A 24,603-nucleotide genomic window follows, 5' to 3' on the forward strand; every position below is an offset into this window, starting at 1 on the left:
CGCTCCTTTCTTCGCTCCCGGGGAATTGTTGCCTTCCCAACCTCGGTACCGATAGTGCTAGACTTTCTTATGTCTCTGGCAGACCAAAAACTTTCTCTTGCTTCTATGAAATCTTACTTGGCCGCCCTATCCTGGTGTTTTCAACAACATGGTAGACCGTCATTGTTCTCTGATCACCTTGTCAAAACTTTCTTAAAAGAATACAATAACATCTGCCCCCCGTCTCAGCCTCCTACTCCGGGGTGGAACCTCGAGCTCGTGCTTTCCCAGCTCACTACCTCCCCTTTCGAACCTTTGGCTTCGACTGACCTACGTCTCCTTTCTTGGAAAGTTGCCTTCCTGGTGGCCATAACTTCAGCGCGCAGACCCTCGGAACTGGCGGCCCTTCGGGTTGATGAACCTTACCTCCGTTTTCATCATGACCGTGCCGTCCTCCGCCCGGACATCACCTTCCTTCCCAAGGTGGTCTCAGCCTTTCACCTTAACCAGGACATTGTCCTCCCCGCCTTCTTTCCAGACCCCTCGTCTCCCCTTGAACGGAGACTGCACCTCCTTGATGTGCGCAGGGCACTCCTTTTCTATCGGGACCGTACTAAAGACATTCGAAAGACCCCAAAACTTTTTGTGGCCCATGCTCCAGATAAACTGGGCAATCCTATTTCTTCACAGAGACTGTCTCATTGGATTGCTCAGGCTATTGAACTGGCCTACGAACTGGCCAAACGCCCACCCCCTCCGTCGGTTCGCCCGCGCTCGACGAGAGGCCTCTCCACGTCGACTGCCTTCCTAAGGGGCATCCCCCTGGACTCTATTTGCAGGGCAGCAATCTGGTCCAACCCACTTACGTTTGTGTCTCATTATAGGGTAGACCAGAAAACCTTGAAGGATTCAGCCTTTGCTAGGGCAGTTTTATCATCCTGCTTGTCCTGAAAGGCTTCTTCATATATGCCTTCTTTATGGATGTTTTTTTTTTTTCATGCGATTCTTTTGTCAATTTCCTATTCAGTACATGCTTGCACTGTTATCTCTGACATATTGTGCCTTATTTGCCACTACCTTCCTCCTTTGGGGAATGATGCGCCTTACTTGCACGTGTTTTCTTGAATTGTTTATATCATGCCTCACCGGTTGCTCTCGGTGTTATGCGTGTGTTCATGCAATACTTCAATGGGTCCTTCGGACCATGTTATTGATGTTTAATAAACATATGTTTGGACATTATCTCGTTGTCAGGGTTTGCTTAGCCCGCCTCCGAGACCTAAGCTTGCTAGTCTCCATTAGTGTGCATTGACAGAGTACACGAAGAAAAAGGACAGGTTGCTTACCTGTAACCATGTTTCTTCGAGTGTACTCTGTGAATTCACACAAGCCCGCCCTTCCTTCCCCTCTGGCAAACCCTCTTCCTTCCTCGTTGCCTTAGCGGCGTAGGAACTGGGGAGCGGGCGCCGAGGGCTGCCTTATATGCCCTCCGGGGACGGAGGGGCGTGGCTACCGCCAAAATTTAAACTTCAGCTTGGGAAGAGTTTCCGTTGGAACCTGCGCAGGCGCAGCCTCTCCATTAGTGTGAATTCACAGAGTACACTCGAAGAAACATGGTTACAGGTAAGCAACCTGTCCATTTGTGGTATCTGACACAATACACAAGACCTTATTATCTAGCCCAGTAGCTAACTAAAGAGTGAATTTGGTCTGGATTAGTAAGCTACTAGGATGGGGCATGCTGTGAATTTTTTTTGGAGTAGATATAATTAAACAAATGTGTGTGTGTGTGTGTGTGTGTGTGTGTGGGTATAATAGCAATTATTTTAACAAGATAATTTGTTGCAATTATCACAAAATAATATGATGAATTTTTCTTAAAATGAATTTTAGACATTTTAGTAAATATGTTAAAGAGGGAAAAAAAGAAAGCTCAAGATGCTTTTCTTCAATTCAGTGCTCTATCCAAGGATATCTCACCCTCAGAAAGTTCTAGTCTTTTGAAAAATATGGAAAGTGAGCAAATGGCTTCAGTCACTTTGGAAACTAAATCTGCCTTCCTTCCCAGGAGAACAGGTTAGTGACTTTATTTTTATCCTCGAGTATTGATTTTAGACTATTGTATTTACTAAATTACATAGCATTCTTGAATGATTATTTCTGGAAATATGTGAAGTGTTCATAATGGCAAATGCCTTTGTTACATCTTGTTTTGACTATTTTAACATGGTATACAGTACACCATGCTATTTTTTTAAAAAAGTATTTGTAAACATACTGGTCCAGAATGTTGTCACCAAATGATAAAACCAATATGATTTGAAAACAAGCTATTTGAAATGGTGTATTCTTTCCTATGAGTTTTAAGATTTGTTGGGATGCCCCTACTTTTTGTCTCCCAACCCCTAGTGGCACATTTGGTAGGGCTGTGTGAGTGATCTTTTTCAATAGTAGATTCTAGGATTTGGGCAGCCTTCTGAATTAGGCTAGGCTTTCTTCCCTCTTTTTATTCAGACAACCTTTGGCATTTAACTTGGATTGCTACTGGAGAAGTTTAAAGTGTGTGTTTAAAACATTTTGTATTTATTATTTTTGTCTTTGATAGAATTTTATTAAGGTTAGTTACTTTCGCAAAAGGTAGGATATCAATTTGCATACATATGGACATTATATTTTAGAGCAGTATAATGTAATAGCAGTGCTATGTGTTGTATAGTAGAAGACAGCAAATCTTAGATAAATTCTTGTTTTCTTTAAAACAAAGAACTGAAACGGAAAATTCATAAATACTATCAAAAGGTAAATAATGCTGGAAAAAATGTACTCTTAGTTGTAAAAAACAATTACTATGTTTTAAGCAAAAAACAAACCAAGTACTCTTTGGAGTTAAAAACATGTTTATATATATTGTAATAAAGAACATTTAAAAAGATGACTGTTTGGTAAATACAGTAGAGTCTCACTTATCCAAGCTAAATGGGCCGGCAGAAGCTTGGATAAGCGAATATCTTGGATAATAAGGAGGGATTAAGGAAAAGCCTATTAAACATCAAATTAGGTTATGATTTTTACAAATTAAGCACCAAAACATCATGTTATACAACACATTTGACAGAAAAAGTAGTTCAATACACAGTAATGTTATGTTTTTTTTTGGTGTTTTTTTTTTCGTGTCAGGAGCAACCGGAGTTGCTTCTGGAGTGAGAGAATTGGCCGTCTGCAAGGACGTTGCCCAGGGGATGCCCGGATGTTTTGATATTTTTACCATCCTTGTGGGAGGCTTCTCTCATGTCCCCGCATGGAGCTGGAGCTGATAGAGGGAGCTCATCCACACTCTCCCCAGGTGGGATTCGAACCTGGCAGCTTTCAGGTCAGCAACCCAACCTTCAAGTCACTTAGTCCACTACGCCATCTGGGGGCTCCAATGTTATGTTGTAATTACTGTATTTATGAATTTAGCACCAAAACATCATGATATATTGAAAACATTGACTACAAAAATGGCTTGGATAATCCAGAAGCTTGGATAAGAGAGGCTTGGATAAGTGTGACTCTACTGTAATTTCTTAGGGTAAATATATTTGAACAGTCTGTTAAGCCAGAGAAATCTGAGGAGGGAGCAGGCCCTAAAAAGCCTTCTCTTGTTTTATTGAAGTAATAGGAAAGCCTGCATACTAAATAGCAATACTGAAAAAAGACTTTACTATTATCTTTAAAATAGCAGTGGTCTTAGTGCTTTTGTTGTTTACCATGAGTTCTGAAAGCAATTCAATTCTCCAGAGATTGCCACATTGTTCACTGTATCACTTAAAATGAAATAAAATAATGGCATCGACTCCAACTGTTTTCATCGAAAAAACCTGCAGGTATTTGCCATAAATCCTGTTGGCTGGAATCCTATTGGGGACACCTTCACAAGTGGATTTATATCTGCAGGAACCATTGCACAATAGGTCCTTTGTATTTGTGCATCAGTCCTATTGTGCACTGGGACACCAACAAGGAGTGCTGATGTGCATAAGGACACTCTTACTGGTGTCCCATTATGCATCTTTGTAATTCATTAATAGGGTTCTTTGGTGCCTCTATGTAGCTAATAATATGTAAAGCACTCAGTGTAGACTGTGGATTTGACCATTGTTTTTTAAAAGTGCCATCAAATATTAGAGAAGAAAATAATGTTCTGTTTTCAAATCATCAAAAATATACTGGGTAGGTCTAAAGCAGGGGTAGTTAAGTGAGCCATAGTTTGTTCTAGAGATCTGTTTATGACTCTAGAAATCGATGTTTGAATCCCCACTCAGCCATGGAAACTTATAGAGTGGGTCAGATTCTCCCAGACTCAGCAAATGGCAAAAGCAAACTACCTTTGAACAAATCTTGCCAAGAATATCCTGTGATAGATTTGTCATAGGTTCATTTTTATTTGTTTGTTTGTTTAATTGTGTTTGTTGACAATTAGCTGGACATGACTTGAAGACACACAGCAACAATTCTTGGCTATCTTATTGCATACCTAGAATCTCAAAACAGTTCCACTAAGGTTAAGTTATATAGACACATTGCCTAAAGGTAAATCTAATCACATTTTCTGGGGTTTACCTCTGAGTAAAAATGCTTAAGATGACACGACATCATACCCAGTTTTCTTTCTGGGATAATAAGATCTCATTGTCTTATTCAAAGTTACTTTTTATATATTCAGCTTGTAAAAATAAATTACAGCTGTGATGTACAGATTCTTACTGACCCATTTAGATTAGTAGGAATGATGTTTCCCAGGAATCCTGAGGCATAGTGCTGTTAAGTTTATGATAGAAAATGTTTTAACATTCCATCTATACATTTGAAGCGAGCTTCCTTTTTCAAAGCCCTCTTTTCTTGAGCAAAGTGCTCTTTTGTAATCTCACTTGATGTGAGGATGCATAATGTAGCATAAGCTTTCATAGATGAAATTATTTATTTATATTTATGCACCTGATGACTTAAGTCTATGAAATCATATGTTCCAGGTTTTTTTCTCTCAGTTTCAAAGGTGCTGCAACAACCTTTTACCTACTCACCTAGACCAACACAGCAATTTCTTTGAGGTCATTACAAAATAAACTTGCAAAAGAAATTACATATGAAATGCATTAATACTGTATACGTGTCAAGCAGATGAAAGCTGGTTGAAATGAAGTGAAATCTTTCATTTCCACTGATTTTTAATTTAAGCCAAAAATAGAAAGATCTGTTACAGATTTAGTACCTACTATTTTCTTTCCCATTTTAACACACAATGTTCATTATCTTTCCAACTGACTCATAGAAAGAGAATCTGAGTAAATTAGGAAAATAGAATGAACTCATAGTGTCCGTTTGATGGCCAAAAAATATTTTGGATCGAAGCATCTAAAACACTGAAGATAGCTCTTCTCCAGATGATTTGAACATGTAGTTCTAGAATCGAGCAAGTAGGCTGGAAAAAAGATCTCCACATCTTAGTGAGATCAGAAATAAATATAGTAGGGAGGCTGGAGAAAGCACCCAATAACAATTTTTCAAACATCTATAAAGTTCTGAACACAGACCACCTATCTTTTATCATCTGTTGATGTTGGCTACTTTAAAAAAATTTTTACTTTGTTCATTCTGTTTCTATTACATTTCCTTTTTTAATGAATGAAATAGCCATAATTTTCTGTGGGAAGAAAAAGTAATTTTAACAGTGGATGATTGTATTTTATGCTGATGGCCCAAAGAGTGTGTATGGAAGAAATTAGGCTCCTTATAGAAAAGCATTTGCAAATTCTTGTATTTAGTAAACTCTAGAAACAATTGGTTTCTCTGCTGAAATTTATTGCAAATTGCCAGTGCACTTGCATGCTCATTAGTAAGTTCCTCTGTTTCTACTGGAAGCCACTCTTCTACCTGTACATTTGCATTACAACTTCAGAATTTTTTTTAGAACAGCTTTAATAATAGTAGCAAATGTCAGCACTGTACACCTCTATCTCTGCTTTCCATCTGATTCTGTCCAAATGATTAAAGGTTTCTAAACTTTCCAGGCTCCTTTTCACCTAGCTCTTGTTTCCAGTGAGGCAACAGGGCCACATTAACTTGGTAAACTGTTTTTCATTAATTCCTTACTAATATTTACACACTATGAATAGTAAAATAGACATGGTATTCCAGCTTAATTTATGTAACACTCCAGTTTTAAACCTATCCTGTCTGAATCTACTCACAGTGTCTTGTAGTCTGTCTTCTTGTTCTCTTGTTATCTGGATGTAGAGGCACCAAATGAGTTCTTCTTCAAATATTAGATAAACTTTGGTTTCAAGAAATAGCAGGAATTTGAAAGACCTTCATATTTTGATTATATTTTCAATAACAAAGATTATTATAAACAAAGTTAGCCATGAAGTACAGTAATACATCCACAAAATTGGGCTCGGGCTGTGGCGCAGGCTGGAGAGCAGCTGCAATGAATCATTGCAATGAATGACTCTGACCAGGAGGTCATGAGTTCGAGGCCCGCTCAGAGCCTATGTTTGTTTATCTTTGTTCTATGTTAAAAGGCATTGAATGTTTGTGTAATGTGATCCGCCCTGAGTCCCCTTCGGGGTGAGAAGGGCGGAATATAAATGCTGTAAATAAAATATCAATACCTTTATTGGGCTAACCAAAATTTATAGAATACACTAATTGTAATATATTGGTTTAAATCAGGGGTCCCCAAACTAAGGCCCGGGGGCCGGATGCGGCCCTCCAAGGTCATTTACCTGGCCCCCGCCCTCAGTTTTATAATATAATATTTTTATATTAGTTTTAATAATATAATATATTGCATATACATATAATATTGATAATAATATTATGTTATACAATATAATACTAATAATAATACCATATAATAATATTAATTATATGTTATATATTACATATTATATAATAGTATAGTGGTATAGTTCAATATATTAATATATAATGCTAATATTGTGCTATGCTAATAATATAATGTATTGTATGTACATACAGCTGCTCTGAGTCCCCTTCTAGGTGAGAAAGGTGGGATATAAATGTAGTAAATAAATGCAGTAAATAAATAATTAATTTTAGACTTAGGCTCGGCCAAAGTCTGAAATGACTTGAAGGCACACAACAACAATTCTAATTAACTTGACTATCTCACTGGCCAGAAGCAGGCCCACACTTCCCATTGAAATCCTGATAGGTTTATGTTGGTTAAAATTGTTTTCATTTTTAAATATTGTATTGTTCTTTCGTTGTTGTTGTTGTTGCACTACAAATAAGACATGTGCAGTATGCATAGGAATTTGTTCGTATTTTTTTTCCAAATGATAATTTGGCCCCTCAACAGTCTGAAAGATAGTGGACCGGCCCTCTGCTTCAAATGTTTGAGGACCCCTGGTTTAAATAAACCCTCCCTCTAGAGGCGCATGATTCATTAAGTATTACGTACAGTTTAGTTTTTCATACTGCAATATAATTTTGTTCTGTTTTTGTCAGAAATGTATATCTGATATATGAGGAATCTTATCTTTTCTTCTTTTTGGTCTAGCAGGGTATCCAAAGTGATTATTTGATTATTTAGTCTCTTGTCTGCCAGTTTGACAGATCAACATCTGAGCATTGTTCATGAAACCTATATTTGATGGCCATCATTACCAAATCTACATTTTTATCAGTTGATTATTTGTTTGTTTTGATGGAATCCTCACTGGGACCTTAATCTACCCATTGCAGTAAATTCCCTGATGATATATTCCGTTACTTTCTCTTTGTGGTTCATCTCTCAGATCCTCTGAGCTATTCTCTCCATGCTAAGCTATCTGTCTGAGGTTCTTTCAGTCACATCTATTTTGCTTGGCAAAGTTCTGTGTTAGAATTGGCTATAATTTCACTCCTCCATTCTTAAGACTCCATTTGGCATCGAAATCTCCCACATATAACTGTTATAAGATAAGCTCAATTGGTTGTAAATGAGGAAGCAAGTGGTCTGTAGAAGAGAAGCATCAATTAATTTTATTCATGGTTGACACCCAAAATCTCTATGACTGTCTGAAGCTTTCTTGAGGCAAGGCACACCCTACCCCACTACTCCAGTGAGACAAATAGATGATGGCTTCCCAAGAGTTATATAGTGCAAAAGCAAATAAAGTAAAACAAAGCATACAGTATGGCCCATCTCCCATCCCAATAATTATGAGAACTGTATAGGAAGTCTGCTTCATAGGAAGTTTTATTGTCCTAGTTCCAAAAGGTATCATTTTTTCTAGTCTTAAACTGCCAAGATAAAGCAAATCTATTTAGCCAGGCCTGCTAAATGTCAATTAATCCTTTCTATGCTACTGGACAGCTCTTAACATTTGGTCATAATTGTAACAAGAAGTCTAAGACCCATTCTCCTTGTGGCAGACACCATGCTTATTACATCTTTCCCAGACTCAGAATTGGTTCATACCTATCTTTATTACTGAGTTATAAAAAAGAATAAGCTAGGAGTTAGCCCAAAACAAAGGGAGCAACTCTGTGTTGGGTTTCATTTCCTTTCACAAGTCCATTTGTTTAAAGAGAGACTGGTCCATAGGGACCATTCTTGATCAGGAGTTATAAAATATGGAGTTGAGCTATGCTAGTTACTTCAATAAGCTAACATAGCGTATCTGTTAAATGAGTAGTCTGGTCACATGGGGCACTATAGAATAGTTTCCAGGCTCAGTTTTGAATTAATAAGTAGTTATTATAGTTAACTAAGTGACAGTATATTTACCAATTGTCATCTGTTTGCTGTCCTTTATTTTTCATATTCGATATGCTAGTCTAGGCCTTCTTTCTAGGATGTTCCAACTATCAGGGAACACTTTGTGAACAATGTAGCCTCTAAGACAGGGGTGACGCAGTATTGCTCACCAGATGGTGGTGGAGTATAACTTTCATCATCCTTACCTTTAGCTACACTGGCTAGGGAGGTTGAAAACCAACAATATCTGGAAGCTTGCAGTATTCCCAATCTTGTGCTATGATTTGGATACACATTGACAATTCTAACAGCAGATGAAACCTACTCAGATGGAGATGAGTGATTCCTGCAGCACTGACATGAGTAACCCTAGTCATATAGACATCATATTGAGATCTGGCCAGTTTTACGGAGTCACATAGCCGGTCACTGCTACAACAGCCAAAAAAATAGCAGAGTGGACTGCAACTCCATAGAAAGAATTCCAGTCTCTTTCAAAACAATTACCACAAGAATTAGTTAAAGGAAATATTTGTGAAAATCGTATACTCCTGACTTTGTCCTTGTCATCAGTACTTTATATCTATGTGTTTGCTGAAATGGTTTCTATTGTTATATGCCTTCAAGCCATTTCTCACTTATAGTAACCCTAAAGTGATGTTTTCATGGGGTTTTCTTGGCAGTCTTTCTTTTGAGGAAGTCTGCCCTTGCCTTCCACATGGTCTGAGAGTGTATGACTTGTAAAAAGGTGTCACCAGTTGGCTTCTTTGGCTGGATAGGGATTCAGACTCTGGTCTCTCAGAATAGTCCAATGGTCAAACCACTACACTAGATTGTCTCATCTAAAATGCTATACTGTGCTTAGATTAAAAACCTAGAGGCTTAGTTTAACCCCAAATTTTGTGATAGAAGTAAAATTGAAGGGGAATTGGAGGCTAAAGATTTTTTTGCAAAGCTGGCAATTGATTAAAGAATTTTTGCTTGTCATTTGCTTACGTCTAAACATTTTTTCATGTTCTCAGCCTGCAGATTTTTTTTCTTGGCCACTACTTGATATTTCAAGTGTCCTTGAAGCTGTGGCAGATATCTGGGCAGTACAGTATCAATAAGCTTTTATCATTTTTCCCTTTGTTAGTGGCAGTTGCATTCAAGCCAAATGCGGATATTTGCTAAATAATAAAAGAAGAAAAAAGCCAAGCTTCAAGCTCCACACAGCAAGAATTTTCTTGACAGAAATATAAAATATGAAGCTTGCCTCTATGAATGTGGTTAATGATCTAAGATAGGTGGGTTTTTTAAATATCAGGAATCACACATTTTTATTGTCTGGCAGAATATCATAAACAAAGATATGAATACCAGTAGTGTGGAAGTTGAAAAAAATGAAGACATAGAGAAGGGATTTATATTATATATTAAAACATCTTTACACTTCAGAATCTTGTCTAGTTGTTTCATAGCTGTCTTTCCATGTCTTAGCCTCCTTATTTCCAAACTACATTCTCAATTCTTATTAATGACTAAGTCAAGTTATGGATAATCTTGAACTATTTCAATGTATTCATCATTTATTTTAAAATTATATAAAGAATCTGTGGTCATTGTTTGTATTTTCTTAATGTTCATCTGTAAACCTGTCCCTGGAATTCCTTTAATAATCATTTTAAATCTTTGCTTAGTAATGCTACTAGTGTGATACCACCTCCATATCTTAGGGCACTTCCAGACAGACCAAAAATCCAAGAGGAATTAAAATTTTAAATCCCACTTCCTCTTGGAATTGGAGGTCGCATAGGTGGCTTAAAACCCACTCTTTTGCAGGGGTGATGTCCAGATACTCATTCCTGCTGATCCAAGATCAGCAGGGGTAGGCATTGGCACTGCCAGCGTTCTCCCTGCCTTCCTTTCCCCCCTGAATTTACCAGGAGAAGACTCCAACAAGGCTTGAAACCTTCCTCCCTCCCCCTCCCCCCTTCCTTGGAAGAGCAGAAGGAGGGCTTTGACTAGGGGGGATTTCTCTTCCAAGACCCCCTATTGGTTCTTCTAGGGAGGAGGAAGAGAGGCAAAGGTTTCAGGCCTGCATGGAAGGCTTTCTTGATAAGTTGAAAGGGAAATGGGGGGCAGGAAGGAGGCCAGACGGGGAGAGGGAAGGAAAACACATGTCTTCCATGCAAGCAAATTTACACAGGCATGGAAAAGTATGTGTTTCTCAGGAGGAATCAGGTTTAAAGGACAGCTTTTAAAAACGTTTTTTCCAGCCTTTAACCTGGTTTCTTCTGATACCTTCCTCATTTTGGCTAAATATCATTTACACCCCCCCCCCCTTTAACCCAATTTAACCCTGGTTAATGCATGTATAGGAGGGCCCTTAGGTGGAAAGGTTATTGAGGATTTGAAGCACCTGGGAAAGAATAAAACTTGTAACTTATCCATCAAGTCTTGTCCCTGTGAAGTGTTGAATTAGTTGTGGAGTTAGAGTTTCTGATCCTTCAGAAACCTGAAGTTTAACCTGCTTCCTATCCATATGGGAAGCCATATCCTTAACCTGTGGTATATAGCTCTCTGTTGGATTTTCTAGCTTTCACATTGTTGAAATTTTCTTGTATGAGAAATTGCAGATCTTTTTTTTTTTTTGCGGCACTTTCTCCTAGCTTGATTCAACTAAATGTGGATTCATTTTAAAAGGGAACGATTGTTTAACTGTCATTTAACCATCATCTGCTTCTTCCCTTCAATTAGAATGTTATTGCACTAGTTGTTTTCATCGGGTTAGCATTTTGAACTGAAAATTATTTTCCTTTCTCATACAGAATGACCTTCTCTGGAAAATGGTAGAAAAGTTTCACTTCTTAACCAAATACTATTGATTATTAATTATACTTATTAATTATATTTATTAATTATACTTGTGCTTCACTATTCTCCAGAAAGCATTGAGTGTAATTTCTTGTTGTGTGCCTTCAAGTCATTTCTCTAAGACTAAGAGCATGTGATTTGTCCAAGATCACTTAGTGGGTTTCCATACAAGGTTATTGTATTCCGACTGCAACTCTCTGGAAAGCTAGGCTAAGAAAAACCATTATAGAAAAAGAGAGGCATGAATTGTCAACATTTTCATAAAATGGGCAACCTTTGAGCTCCTTTAAAGAAGCAATGTCCCTTAAATTACTCTAAGCAAACAATAACTGTATAGTGTAAACATATCTTATAGTAACTAACTTGTGAAAAAATTGGTGGTAAACCAGCTGCTTTATTCTGTTCTGTGTAGCCCATAAGAACACTTTGTCCTGAAATGATCTCTTCCTTAATCTGGTTGCTGTGTGTGTGTACATATTTGTATCTGCCCTAGATCTTTATCAGATGCTTGTACGAATTTACAAGCTTTTTAATGTGATCTGATGCAAAGTTCCTATTACTTAATGAAAGGCAGCTATCACTGAAATCAATGTCAATTAATTCAGAAAAGCCAGATGGTATTCAAAGGATATATAGAAATAATTGACCAAAAATAATGACTGCATTAAGAAATTGTTTGATATTTTATACTTTACAGCTTTGTTATTGTATTTAAAAAAACTAATTGGTTTTCTAGTATTTAATATTTTTTGAAACCTAATGTGAATAAAAAGTTCAAAGCATTATTTGCAAATGAGCAAATATAACTGAGCTTTTATTATGAATATATTTCAAAAATGGTATAGGGGATCAGATATTGTGCTGTGTGAGTTCAGGATGATCTATCCCAGTAGAGGCAAACTTATGGCACATATGCATCAGCATTCTTTGGCAGCCCCCATGATCCCAACTACAGCCCTCATAGGATTGAACAAATGCAGTTAAAGTGGGTTCATCTCACAGCATAGATGCATTCCAAGGTTTTCTTTACCATTTCTGAAAGCTTTGGTATTCTAACAGTTTTGTTTTTAAAGAAGGAATTTTAAGCATGGTGCCACTGTAATGCATACCCTTTTTGGCCAAATAATAAAGAGTGCAGTTTTTTCCACTGCACATTACATTCCACAGCAAATACCTTTTTGGGTTTCAGGGTTTTGAAAAATGAGGTGTACATTAGATACAATGGCACATTAGACTCGAATAAATATGGGTATTTAAATCCCCAAAAGGAATCACAGCATTCCACTTCCGGTTTTAAAAGCTCATTTGTAATGACAGTTACTTCCTCATCCTGCATCTTTTTTGAAACTTCTAGTATCAACTCATTTGAAATATGGTGCTGGGGAGTTTTTTGGATACCACTCACTGATAAAAAGCCAACGAATGGCTCCTAAAAGAAATCAAACCTGAATTCTTCCTTCAAGTCAAAATGACTAAAGTGAAGCTGTCATGCTTTACATATATCAATATAACTCATCAGAGAAGGGAATGGTGCTTGGTAAAGTGGAAGGTAGCCACAAAAGAGGAACATATTACAAGTGGATAGAGATAGACTCAATAAGGAAGGCACAGCACTAGGTTTATGATGTCTATTGGGCCCGGGCTGTGGCGCAGGCTGTTGAGCAGCCAGCTGCAGCTAGCTGCAACAAATCACTCTGACCAAGAGGTCATGAGTTCGAGGCCAGCTCGGAGCCTGCGTTTGTCTTTGTTCTATGTTAAGGCATTCAATGTTTGCCTTATATGTGTAATGTGATCCGCCCTGAGTCCCCTTCGGGGTGAGAAGGGCGGAATATAAATACTGTAAATAAATAAATAAATATTGATAACAGGATGATCTGGAGGTCTCTAATTCAAAGGGTTGCAATAATTTTAAGTCTGTTTGATGGCAGTCATGTTCAGCAAACATATTCAACATTTTGAAACAGATCACAGATGTTAAAACAGTTTAAACCACGTATATGTATATTTTAGAATAGACCAATTAGCCTCCAAGGATTTCAATTAAAAAGACACATTTTATGTTGGTAGATCATGCTATTAAACCATTCGTTGTTCAGAAGAAACAGATTGGAAATATAACTAAATAGGAAAAGATACATTTAAATAGCATTTATACCAAAAAACGGTTCTTTTTTCCTGTTCTGTATCAGAGCACGCTCTGCTTAAAATAAATGTAACAAAAGGAGACTAAATCAAGATCACATTTCCAAACTCATTAGGTCACAGCACTTGTTGGGAATGCTGAGATGTCTAAATTAGATTAAAGCTTTCATTTTAAGCCTCAAAGGATTTGAAATGTTGTTTTAAAATCTAGATTAATTGCTACAATCCGCTTTAGTTGCCATGTATTCCCGTGTTCTCTGTAATGAGTTGTACCTAAGGGGAATAATCAGGCATGGCTAATCAAATATCATGAATGTTTGTGGAAGATTCATAGAATTTCACACAGTGTTTCTTTCATATTTCAAGCTGCCTGTCAGTATAAGGAATGGTAAGTACATGCAAGCTTGTGCTTCCTCCCCACTAAAATATTAGAAGTCTTCCCACTCATGTGATAAATTCTTTCCTAATGATTTTATTTATGTAAGAGGATTCACTTATTCATGCAAACTTTATAAAATGACTATTCATCAGTAAAATCTTACTGAAGTTTTAGAGGAAATTACAGTAAATAGTTTTGTATATTTTTCCAGTTCACAAAACAGTGATATCACATGAGTATTGCATTGCTCAGTAATAATAGGCTATATCAGCTACATATAATTCCAAATTTAATTTCAACATTTTTCCTCCAAACTTGTAACATGAACATGTGTGCTTCAGAGTTCTGACACTTCAGTCATTTTCTGGAAAAGTCTGACAAGTCAGTTCCCATGACCCTTATGTTGTGATGAGGTTACCAAGCATTAACTTTGTCCTATAAGGGTTGTTGTATGTTTTCTGGGCTGTATGGCCATGTTCTAGAAGTATTCTCTCCTGACGTTTCGCCCACATCTACGGCAGGCATCCTCAGAGGTTGTGAGAAAGGTTTATATATATCTGTGGGAAGTCCAGGGTGAGGGAAGAACTCTTGTCAGTTGGAGGCCAGCGTAAATGTTGCAGTTAATCACCCTAATTTGCATTGAATGACTACATCTACTAGCTACTTTCTGCCTGGGGGCATTCTTTGTTAACTGCCCCTAGTTCCCATGTCTCAGAGTGTTGCTTCTTATTTACTGTTCTGATTTTTGAGTTTTTTAATACTGGTAGCCAGATTTTGTTCATTTTCATGGTTTCCTCCTTTCTGTTGAAGTTGTCCACATGCTTGTGAATTTCAATAGTTTCTCTGTGTAGTCTGACATGATAGTTGTTGGAGTGGTCAAGCATTTCTGTGTTCTCAAATAATATACTGTGTCCAAGTTGGTTCATCAAGTGCTCTGCTATGGCTGATTTCTCTGGTTGAGTTAGTCTGCAGTGCCTTTCATGTTCTTTGACTCATGTTTGAGTGCTGCGTTTGGTGGTCCCTATGTAGACTTGTCCACAGCTGCATGGTATACGATAGACTCCTGCAGAGGTGAGAGGATCCCTTTTGTCCTTCACTGACAGTAGCATTTGTTGGATTTTCTTTATGGGTCTGTAGATGGTTTGTAGGTTGTGCTTCTTCATCCATTTGCCTATGCAGTGAGTGGTTCCCTTGATGTATGGTAAGAACACCTTTCCTCTGGGTGGATCTTTGTCTTGACTCTCATGGCTTGTTCTTGGCCTTGCAGCTCTTCTGATGTCTGTGGTGGAGTGTCCATTGGCCTGTAGAGCCCAGTTTAGGTGGTTTAGTTCACCTTGGAGGAGGTGAGGTTCACAGATTCTTTGTGCACGGTCTGTCAGGGCTTTGATTGTGCTTCTTTTTTGACTTGGGTGATGGTTGGAGTTTTTATGAAGGTATCTATCTGTGTGTGTAGGTTTTCTGTAAACTGTGTGGCCCAATTGTTGATTGGGTTTATGGATGACCAGAACATCTAGAAATGGCAGTTTTCCTTCCTTTTCCATTTCCATGGTGAATTGGATGTTTTGGTGGATGCTGTTAAGGTGGTCCAGGAACATGCTGAGCTCTTCCTCTCCATGGCTCCAAATGGTAAAGGTGTCATCAACATATCTGAACCATACAGTTGGCTTTTTTGACGCTGTTTCTAGAGCTTGTTTTTCAAACTGTTCCATATAGAAATTTGCTACTACTGGGCTGAGAGGGCTCCCCATGGCCACTCCATCTTTCTGTTCATAGAATCCATCTATGGCAGGCATCCTCTGAGGATGCCTGCCATTGATGTGGGCAAAACGTCAGGAGAGAATTCTTCTAGAACATGGCCATACAGCCTGGAAAACATACAACAACCCTGTGATCCCAGCCATGAAAGCCTTCGACAACACTTTGTCCTATAACTTTGCTTGGATGAAGTAGTTTCAGAACATCATGAAATTGCAGGACATAAATTGTGATTGAACTTAGCTTTGGAGGACTCCTTAGGATTCACTTTGTAACAGTAGCAGTCGCGGGACTACTGAATGAGAAATAGGAAAAAAGTTAATTTATAGTGATTTTGTTTCCATATCAAATATGGATAGATAGTGGTACAGATATTAAGTCTGTGTTGAATGAGGGTGCTATCCCTTAGATATCTTAGAATTGTAGCTTGGATGTACTCTGGGACTCAGATCTAAGTCTGTTATGTCCAGGTTTTTAGCAGTGTCTAGGAGTACGTTTGCAGAATTCAAACTGATGTGTGAGCTGTGCCCCTTTCCTTAAGACACCAGATCTGAATAAGGTGACATATCCTGAAGTCAGGTTGCTGATAGGGGAGATTATAAGGAGCATATACTTGCTGAAACAGCTACATTGGCTGCTGATTTGCTTCTGTACAGAATCCATAATGCTGGTTGTTATTTTTAAAGCCCCATGGCATCTGGACTGTCTGGAAGATTGTGTCTCTGTGTATAAACCTACTCAAGCATTATGATATGTTGAGGAAGGTTTTATTTAATATTGAATGTAATGTTTTAATGTTTAATATTTTTTATTTTAAACTTAATTGATTATAAGTCTCTGGTTGTATGTATTTTAAGGCATCTAACGGTTGCCATATGTAGGCCGTCTTGAGTCCTTTTTTGGGGTAGAGAAAGGTGGGATAGAAAAAAGGTAAATAAATAAATTTCAGTCCCACCATGATCACAGGGGAATTTGGTGAGGACACTGGCTGCTCCCAAACTATAGAACTTCCTTCCTTGGGACCACTGGTTGGATTCTTCTCTGCTATCTTTCCACCAGCAGATGAAAACCTTTTTAAAAGGAAAAGCATTTGATGTGTTATGGCAGATGAAACTTTTAATGAGGCAGAGGGTGTTCAGTTTCTATGTTGTTACATTTTAAATGTGCTTTAAAATTTTTAACTTCCATTTTTAAAAATTATTAAATACAAATCTGGTTTAGTTGTGTTTTAACGTTTGCATGAATTGTACCTTTTAAATTGTACTAGGCTTTTAAATGGTTGTAAGCTTCTTAGAATTTTATGCTGGAGAAAGGCAGGAAATAAATGAACAAATAAAGATCTTAGAGTCATCCTTAAAATTTCTTCAACTATATTTAGAGGCATTGAAGTAACTTACTTTACCATGACAAAAGATAAATGGTAATATTCATTACCAGCTTGCACTTGTGCAATGGGAGCTACTCAGTTTATGCCCCCCCCCCCCACTTAGCCATGGAATCTGCACAGATTCAGTCATCCAAAGCTTGAAATGTTTTTTAATCAAAAAGAAAACTTTGATTTTTTTATTTTATAAAAGGGACACCATTTAACCATTCCATTGTATATAATGGAACTTGAGTTTCTGAGGGTCTTGGTATCCATGCAGGGTCTTGGAACCAAGCTCCAATGGATACCATGGGCCCATGGTCTCCTCATCCCTATTCTATTCATCAAGAACCAGTGGCAGGAATTAATTAAATGTCATCTAGTTACCTTCATATCTATTACCAAATAGCAGCCTGTACTAACATGAAACAATACATGAACTAGAATTCCTGGTATATGATGTATATTACTCTGGACTCCCCTCACTTAAAATTAACGATTTATCCATTGTTTTTAGAGTGCCTGTTTTCATATTTCTGCATTAATATCGCTGTTTAAAAGAATACTCATATAATTTTGTAACTAGATGAAAGCTAACCCTTTAACTCAACTTCATCAAAGTTCAGCCAAATTCTGTAAGCACAATGAGTCACAAGAATTATACATGGGTGAGAGCATATCATACTTTTTAAAGGATGGGTTGTTTGCAATAGTGTGAATCCAAGACACAAGAGAACTGTCTATAGCATTTGGAATCCATTTATTTTGGATTGTGCACCAAAGACTTCATTTTTGTTCCTTCTAAGGAAAATATGACTACCATCAAAACAAATTAAAGCTAGTCAAAGGAAACGTTTAACGTAATGGTTGGAAAGCACTTGAGGATATGAAAGAAACAATTGCCAGAAAAAAGTAGTTAAAGTATTACACTTGTGGTTTATGAGCTGTAGCTGTTAGACAACATGATATGCATAAGACTGTTTCAGGTGACTTCAAAGCTTTGAGGTTAATTTTGAATTGTAGCTCCCTGAAGACTCTTTTGAACCCATATATAAAATGATTTCCTGAACTTTTATGTGTCTGTGAAAAGGTAAATCTTCCTCATTCTATATAACTTAGTCTCTCAGATCTCGATCAACAGTAAACTGCTCCTTGAGGTTGATGGATATAAACTATGACATTACCAGCAGGGTCTCAATAAGTCCTATTTTGTCTTTGACCAGCAAAAGATGATTGCATACTGAGACAGACTGTATCAGTTGAGCTCCTGCAAATTCAAGACGGTTATAATACTCCTTCAAAAAACTGAAAGTATAATTTATATTTCTCTTTCCTGTTATCACTCACCATTTTCCACATCTTCTGCGAATTTCCTGCTAGCCTTCCTTTATCAGCCAAACTACTTTGTATTTGTGTACGTGTGTAAGGAAAACATAGATTTTGTCTTTAAAATTTTTTGGACAATACAGATATCATTATGCAAAAAATTAAATTTAAAATAATGATTACATGCCTAGAAAATCTTGTTCTTTTTTCTGTTGGATTTGAAGTAGCTATAAAAATTAAACATGCCTTTCTAAGTGTGTGTGGTTTATGGTCTTACTGGCAACACTAGTTTTAGAATATTTCTGCAAAATTATACTCATAGATCCATTCAGCTGTCTGTGCAGAAGAATTTTCCATACATGTAATCTAAGATGACATAATTATATTAATATAAGCGCTATTTTTTCAGAGATTTTAAATGGTTCTGACATATCATTCACTTTTTAAATGAAACATAATTTTGGAAGAAATCGTTTTTAAATTACCATTTTATATTGAAAATCTAGATAATATACCATAACGTTCTGAAATGTTCCCTACTAATCTATTCTTTGGTTGGAATCAGGCCCGGTCCCACCACCAGGAGAGGGAAACATTTGCCTGTAGCGCCATCATCCGGTGGGTGCTGTTGAGGCCCCGGGAAGATGGCGCCACCCCCCGCCTCCTTCTCCTCCTTTCCAGGCCTTCCCGCGGGGACCGGCGGCGGGGGGGGGGGGGGCGCATGGCGCAGGGGATGGGGCTGCACTGGGGGGCGGAGCCAGGCCGTGTGGTGGGAAGGCCAGGCCACGGCAGGAAGGCCTGGCCCTGCCTCCTGTGCTGTGCGGCTCCACCTCCCGTGCCGTGCAGCCCTGCCCCCACGTGCCCCTGTGCAGCCCCCCCATGTTACACAGCCCTGCCCCCCACACCACAGGGGGGGGCGCCAAAAAGTACCTTTGCCTACTAAGGAAAATTACCTCAGGACAGCTCTGGTTGGAATTATAGAATTGTAACAAAAATTGCACTGCATTTAATACATTTACTTTTTATAATTTATTAACCAAATCCAACATTAGTTCTAAGAGGAATAGAACTGTTTATCATCATTAATATAAATCTCAGTGATTTTAGAGGTCTACTTTACATAGGAAAAATGTTGGATTTAGCCTTGAATAATTGGTGCCTCGAATAATTTTAATTTTTAAATTTAGAAAACAATTTTAAAAATTTCATAGCAAGTTTTTTTCTATTATCTTCCATTTGTAAGGGGACATTGTCTTGAGATCTTAACACCTGGCCATTATCATGAAATAAGTTGAAAGAAAATATGTCCATTTTAGAAAGATCTCCTCCTGTCTTATTTAAAACTTATGCAGATTTATAGGGCAGTCCTATCTTCAAACTGTATGCAAAGTTAGTAGGTGGAAGATAGGTAATGGCTGCACTAGCAGAATGGACGCATCCTATGCAAGTTCAGCTTAGTTGGTGAAAAGGAGAAATTAACAATTAGCAAATTCAAACATGGTAGTCATGCTACTAATATTCCCACTTCCTCCTACAATCCTTCACATGGAAAAAGCAGATTAATTTCCTAATCACCATGTTCAATTATAAATGCCCTAGACTTTTCTAGAAATTTCCCTTAATGAATTGTGAATTAGATTGTTAGAATTTGTTATAATTCATCTAGGTGTGTACCTTTCCAGCTTCACATTCAATAAAATAGGGAGGTTTGCTGTGTCAGGAGTCTTTGTATTGATATAAGCAATATTGAAATTGAAGGACACATAATTGTGTTAGGCCTACTAGGCTTGGTGATACTTTTCGGAAGATAGAGGAGATAAATAACTTTCTGGATTCTGGGTCACAGCAGGATTTGGGCTGTGAAGTCAAAAAGCTGAAGTCAAAAAAGGAAAAAATAATAATGGAAAAGAAAAAATGTGCCTTTATTGAAATGATTGTTGGAAGGAGACAAAAGCTGTCAGCAACCAGGCCTGAAAAGCAGGTGTCCTCTCCCCCTTTGGATCTGATGCACGAGGGTGCATTGTGACTCAGTATCATAACTTCTCCTCCTCTCCTAATTATATTCTGAACTAATTTCTGTTGTATTTTATTGTGTACTATTTAGTCTTGTGTATTATTTTTTAGAATAAGCTAAATGAATTCCTTCGTAATTTTATTAGATCGATAGCATTTCCTGCTAAATAGTGCTGGTACCTCACCAAACTGCAAGTTCCATGCTTTTTATATCCTATAAGCTCATTTGAAAGGATGTTTACCCTTAAAGATAGAAAATGAAAAATAAGTAGATAAACATTGGCATGACCTATAGAACTAGTAAACTATAGTGGATAAAAGCCAGACAAACAAGGTGAAGCAACCAGATTGACATTGCCCCAAAACACTAAGTTTAGAGATGCTTCTAGTAAAGTACATTGTGCCTCCAAATAATTGTACTTTAAGATCATGTTTATATCTTTTTCCTTGTATAGACTAAAACAATTACTTTATTGTAATTTAACTCCCATAGCAAACTATGAGAAGGCAAATTCGTATTAATTAACATTCTTGGTTTTAAATCGGGTAGCATGAGTTTGCAAGATCTATTCAGTTGTGAGAAAGTGTAGACAAAGTGTGATTTTTAACAGATCCCCAAAATACTCAGACTTCTTATTCATTTAGATGTAGTGGCTGCATTGGGTGGGGCTCACAAAATCATTGTGGCTTTGAATACTGTACAGATTTTCCTTTCTGTTCATTCCTGTTAGTTTATGCCAAACCTGCCATGTTTCAGTCCAGCAGAGTTTTCTCTCTGAACCTACTAATTTAGCAGCTTTCTTTTAAAATATATGTATACATATAATAAGGTTACAGCTTGAAGTCTCAAGCAATCAAACAGAACAACTGCATGTTTGCTTTAAAATAAGTCTCTCTATGTTTCCTTTGGTATACATTCAGGTATTCCAGGCATAGACTGTACCTTAACTTTGTAGTCTGGATTTTACTTGCAGACAATTGTTCTATAATTTGTGTATTGGTTAGATAATATGCTTGTACTTCTCATTTCTGCCAAAACCCCATGTTGCTGCTATTGGACTGGCTTGCTACCAGTTGGCCAAGAGAGCTCTTGGGAAAGTCACATCAGCCACAAAAAGCCGGCAGTTTCCTTGGTCACCTCTTCCATAATTTTTCTCTTTGAGGAATTGTTCAGAAAGAGGCTTCTGGATTTCGGTTTGTCTCTGGAGAGCAATGCTTATGTTTTGGATCTCCATATGAAATGCGATATTTTATTTATTTATTTACAGCATTTCTATCCTACCTTTCTCACCTGAGGGGACTCAAGGCGGCTTATTTCTTTTAAAAAATCAGTCATGCTTGTGTGTGGACAAACAATTTATTCTGTTTTCTCTCTGGAAGAACATTTTCAAAAACTAGTATTTGAAGATATTCTCAAACTGGGAAGAAGTACTTCCTCCTGTCTGTTCCTTTGAGCAACCATACTACTGCCATCCCCATACATTCATTTCAGCTTGACTCTGGTTCTTTCTCTCAAAAAACCTAGAGCACAGCTTCAATTCCTGGAGAATTTACTGACACTTTTGGACTCTTAAAATCCCAAATCAGGATGCCTTTTTTGCTTTCATAACTTTTATGCATTCTACTGCAAGAACAAAATACAATTAGAAAAGAGTTAATAATTTCTGTGTGCCTTTGAATCATTTCCATCTTAATGGTAACCAAAGACTGAACCTATAATGGAGTTTTCTTGACAAGATTTGTTAAGAAGGGTTTTCTTTTGCTTCTGAGGCTGAGAAATTGTGACTAGAACAAGGACATCCAGGATCTTCCATGGTTGAACACTGATTCAAACCACAGTCTCCAAAGTCATTGTCAAACACTAAAACCACTACATCATTACTAAAAGCTCAACAAGAATATAATTGACATTTTTCCTTATTTTATTTTATGCATTCTAACGTCTACAACACAGTAGTGATTAGTTCTGTATTCCTAAGGAGGTAAGAAATATAATTCTAACCACAGATAAACCTTGAAATAAATTCCATTGCACTGAGCAGGACTTAATTCCAATTTGCTGTGTTTTGAATTTGTATGTATTTTCTTTGACACATGCTTTATTATTCCTGAGATTAATTTAGCTCAGTTGGAACATTTCTCTTGAGTACATCAGCCAAAATGGTTTCTAGGGTGAATTACAAACATAATATGAAAACAATAAATTCAATAACATTCGACATTATCATAGTAAAATCAGCAGTCAATCTTCAGTAGTTAAAAATACGTGGCGTTTGTTTCAAAAAGTTTGTTGTTTTGTCGTTTTATCCTACTCCCACCCTCCTCTCCTTGTAGATGCAATTTATACAACAAACTGCAGAAGTTACATTTGAAATATCAATCTCAATCTTAATTTTTCCACTCCACATCTTAGTACATTCTCTAAATAGTTCTTAACTGGTTCCCACATCCTCTTGATTATTGCAATCTTTTCAATTTTATCTATATTGTTCCATTTGCAATTTGTTATTTCCATATTTAACATATCAACTATATACTATATGGCCCGGGCTGTGGCGCAGGCGGGGGAGCAAGCCAGCTGCAATTAACTGCAATGAATCACTCTGACCAGGAGGTCATGAGTTTGAGGCCCCTCGGAGCCTATGTTTGTTTGTCTTTGTTCTATGTTAAAAGGCATTGAATGTTTGCCTATAAGTGTAATGTGATCCGCCCTGAGTCCCCTTTGGGGTGAGAAGGGCGGAATATAAATGCTGTAAATAAATAATAAATAAATAAATACTTATACCAATTCGTCAGAGTCCATTTTGTTTTATCTTTCCAAACCCTCACTAAAACAATTTGTGCACACGCTATTAATTTGTCAACCATTTTTTCTTTTTGTATATTCTTCACTTCTGTTATCCTTGCATGTAGTATATTTCTATTAACTTCTACTATTTGTAGATTTAGCATTCTATTGATTTCTCCTTCAATCATTCTCCAGTATTCTTGCACTTGATCACATTCCCACATCATGTGATTAAACACCCCTCTTTGATCACAATCATGCCAACACCTGTCCTTCATCCCTGGTAAAAAAACGTGAAAGTTGTGCAGGAGTTCTGTACCATTTTTGTAACATTTTCCTTCTTGCTTCCCTTAATACATTGTACTTTTCTTTTGCTGTATCAGCGTTAAAGCGCTGAGCTGCTGAACTTGCAGACCGAAAGGTCCTAGGTTTAAACCCCGGGAGCAGGGTGAGCGGCCGCTGTTAGCTCCAGCTTTGCCAACCTAGCAGTTCGAAAACATGCCAATGTGAGTAGATCAATAGGTACCGCTCTGGCGGGAAGGTAACAGCGCTCCATGCAGTCATGCCGGCCACATGACCTTGGAGGTGTCTACGGACAACACCGGCTCTTCGGCTTAGAAATGGAGATGAGCACCAACCCCCAGAGTCAGACATGACTAGACTTAACGTCAGGGGAAACCTTTACTTTATATCTTCCCTCTCAATTTCCATGTCCATTCTCTATGTTTGGAAAATTTCCTCTATTATTTCTTCTTTTATTTATTTATTATTTATTGACATCATTTATATTCCGCCCTTCTCACCCCGAAGGGGACTCAGGGCGGATCACATTACACATATTAGGCAAACATTCAGTGCCTTTTTAACACAGAACAAAGACAAACAAACATAGCTCCGAGCGGGCCTCGAACTTATGACCTCCTGGTCAGTGACTCATTGCTCTCCCGTCTGCGCCACAGCCCCATTATAATTTGTTCATACAGATCTCCTGCCACCTTCTTTTCCTCTCTCAAACATTTCCTAATCACCTTCTCCAATGGACTATCCTGTTCTCCAATTTTTTCCCTCAGTCTAAAAATTTCCTGTCCTATAGCCCAGCTTTGAATCCAATTCCCTGATCCTATCCAATTCTGATTTTCTTTTTGTTCTACAGGGTTTCCATCTACTGTATACAAAAATCCTCCACTAACCTTTTCCTTCTACTTTCAATTGATCTCAGTGTTCTGCCTATAATTCATAATTATCGTAAT

At 37.6% G+C, this 24,603-nt stretch overlaps 1 protein-coding gene across 4 annotated transcripts in view; it reads left to right on the forward strand.

The window, feature by feature from the left end:
• Positions 1-24,603, forward strand: part of kif6 (kinesin family member 6) — a 210,390-nt gene that overhangs the window by 82,005 nt on the left and 103,782 nt on the right. For all 4 annotated transcript variants that reach the window (XM_008125901.3, XM_062973564.1, XM_062973572.1 and 1 more), the window contains one exon: positions 1,873-2,055. In XM_008125901.3, the coding sequence (XP_008124108.2) occupies positions 1,873-2,055 (183 nt within the window). The remainder of the gene's footprint in view (positions 1-1,872; positions 2,056-24,603) is intronic.

The sequence above is a fragment of the Anolis carolinensis genome, chromosome 1 (genome assembly GCF_035594765.1).
Source record: "Anolis carolinensis isolate JA03-04 chromosome 1, rAnoCar3.1.pri, whole genome shotgun sequence".
Lineage (NCBI taxonomy): Eukaryota > Metazoa > Chordata > Lepidosauria > Squamata > Dactyloidae > Anolis > Anolis carolinensis.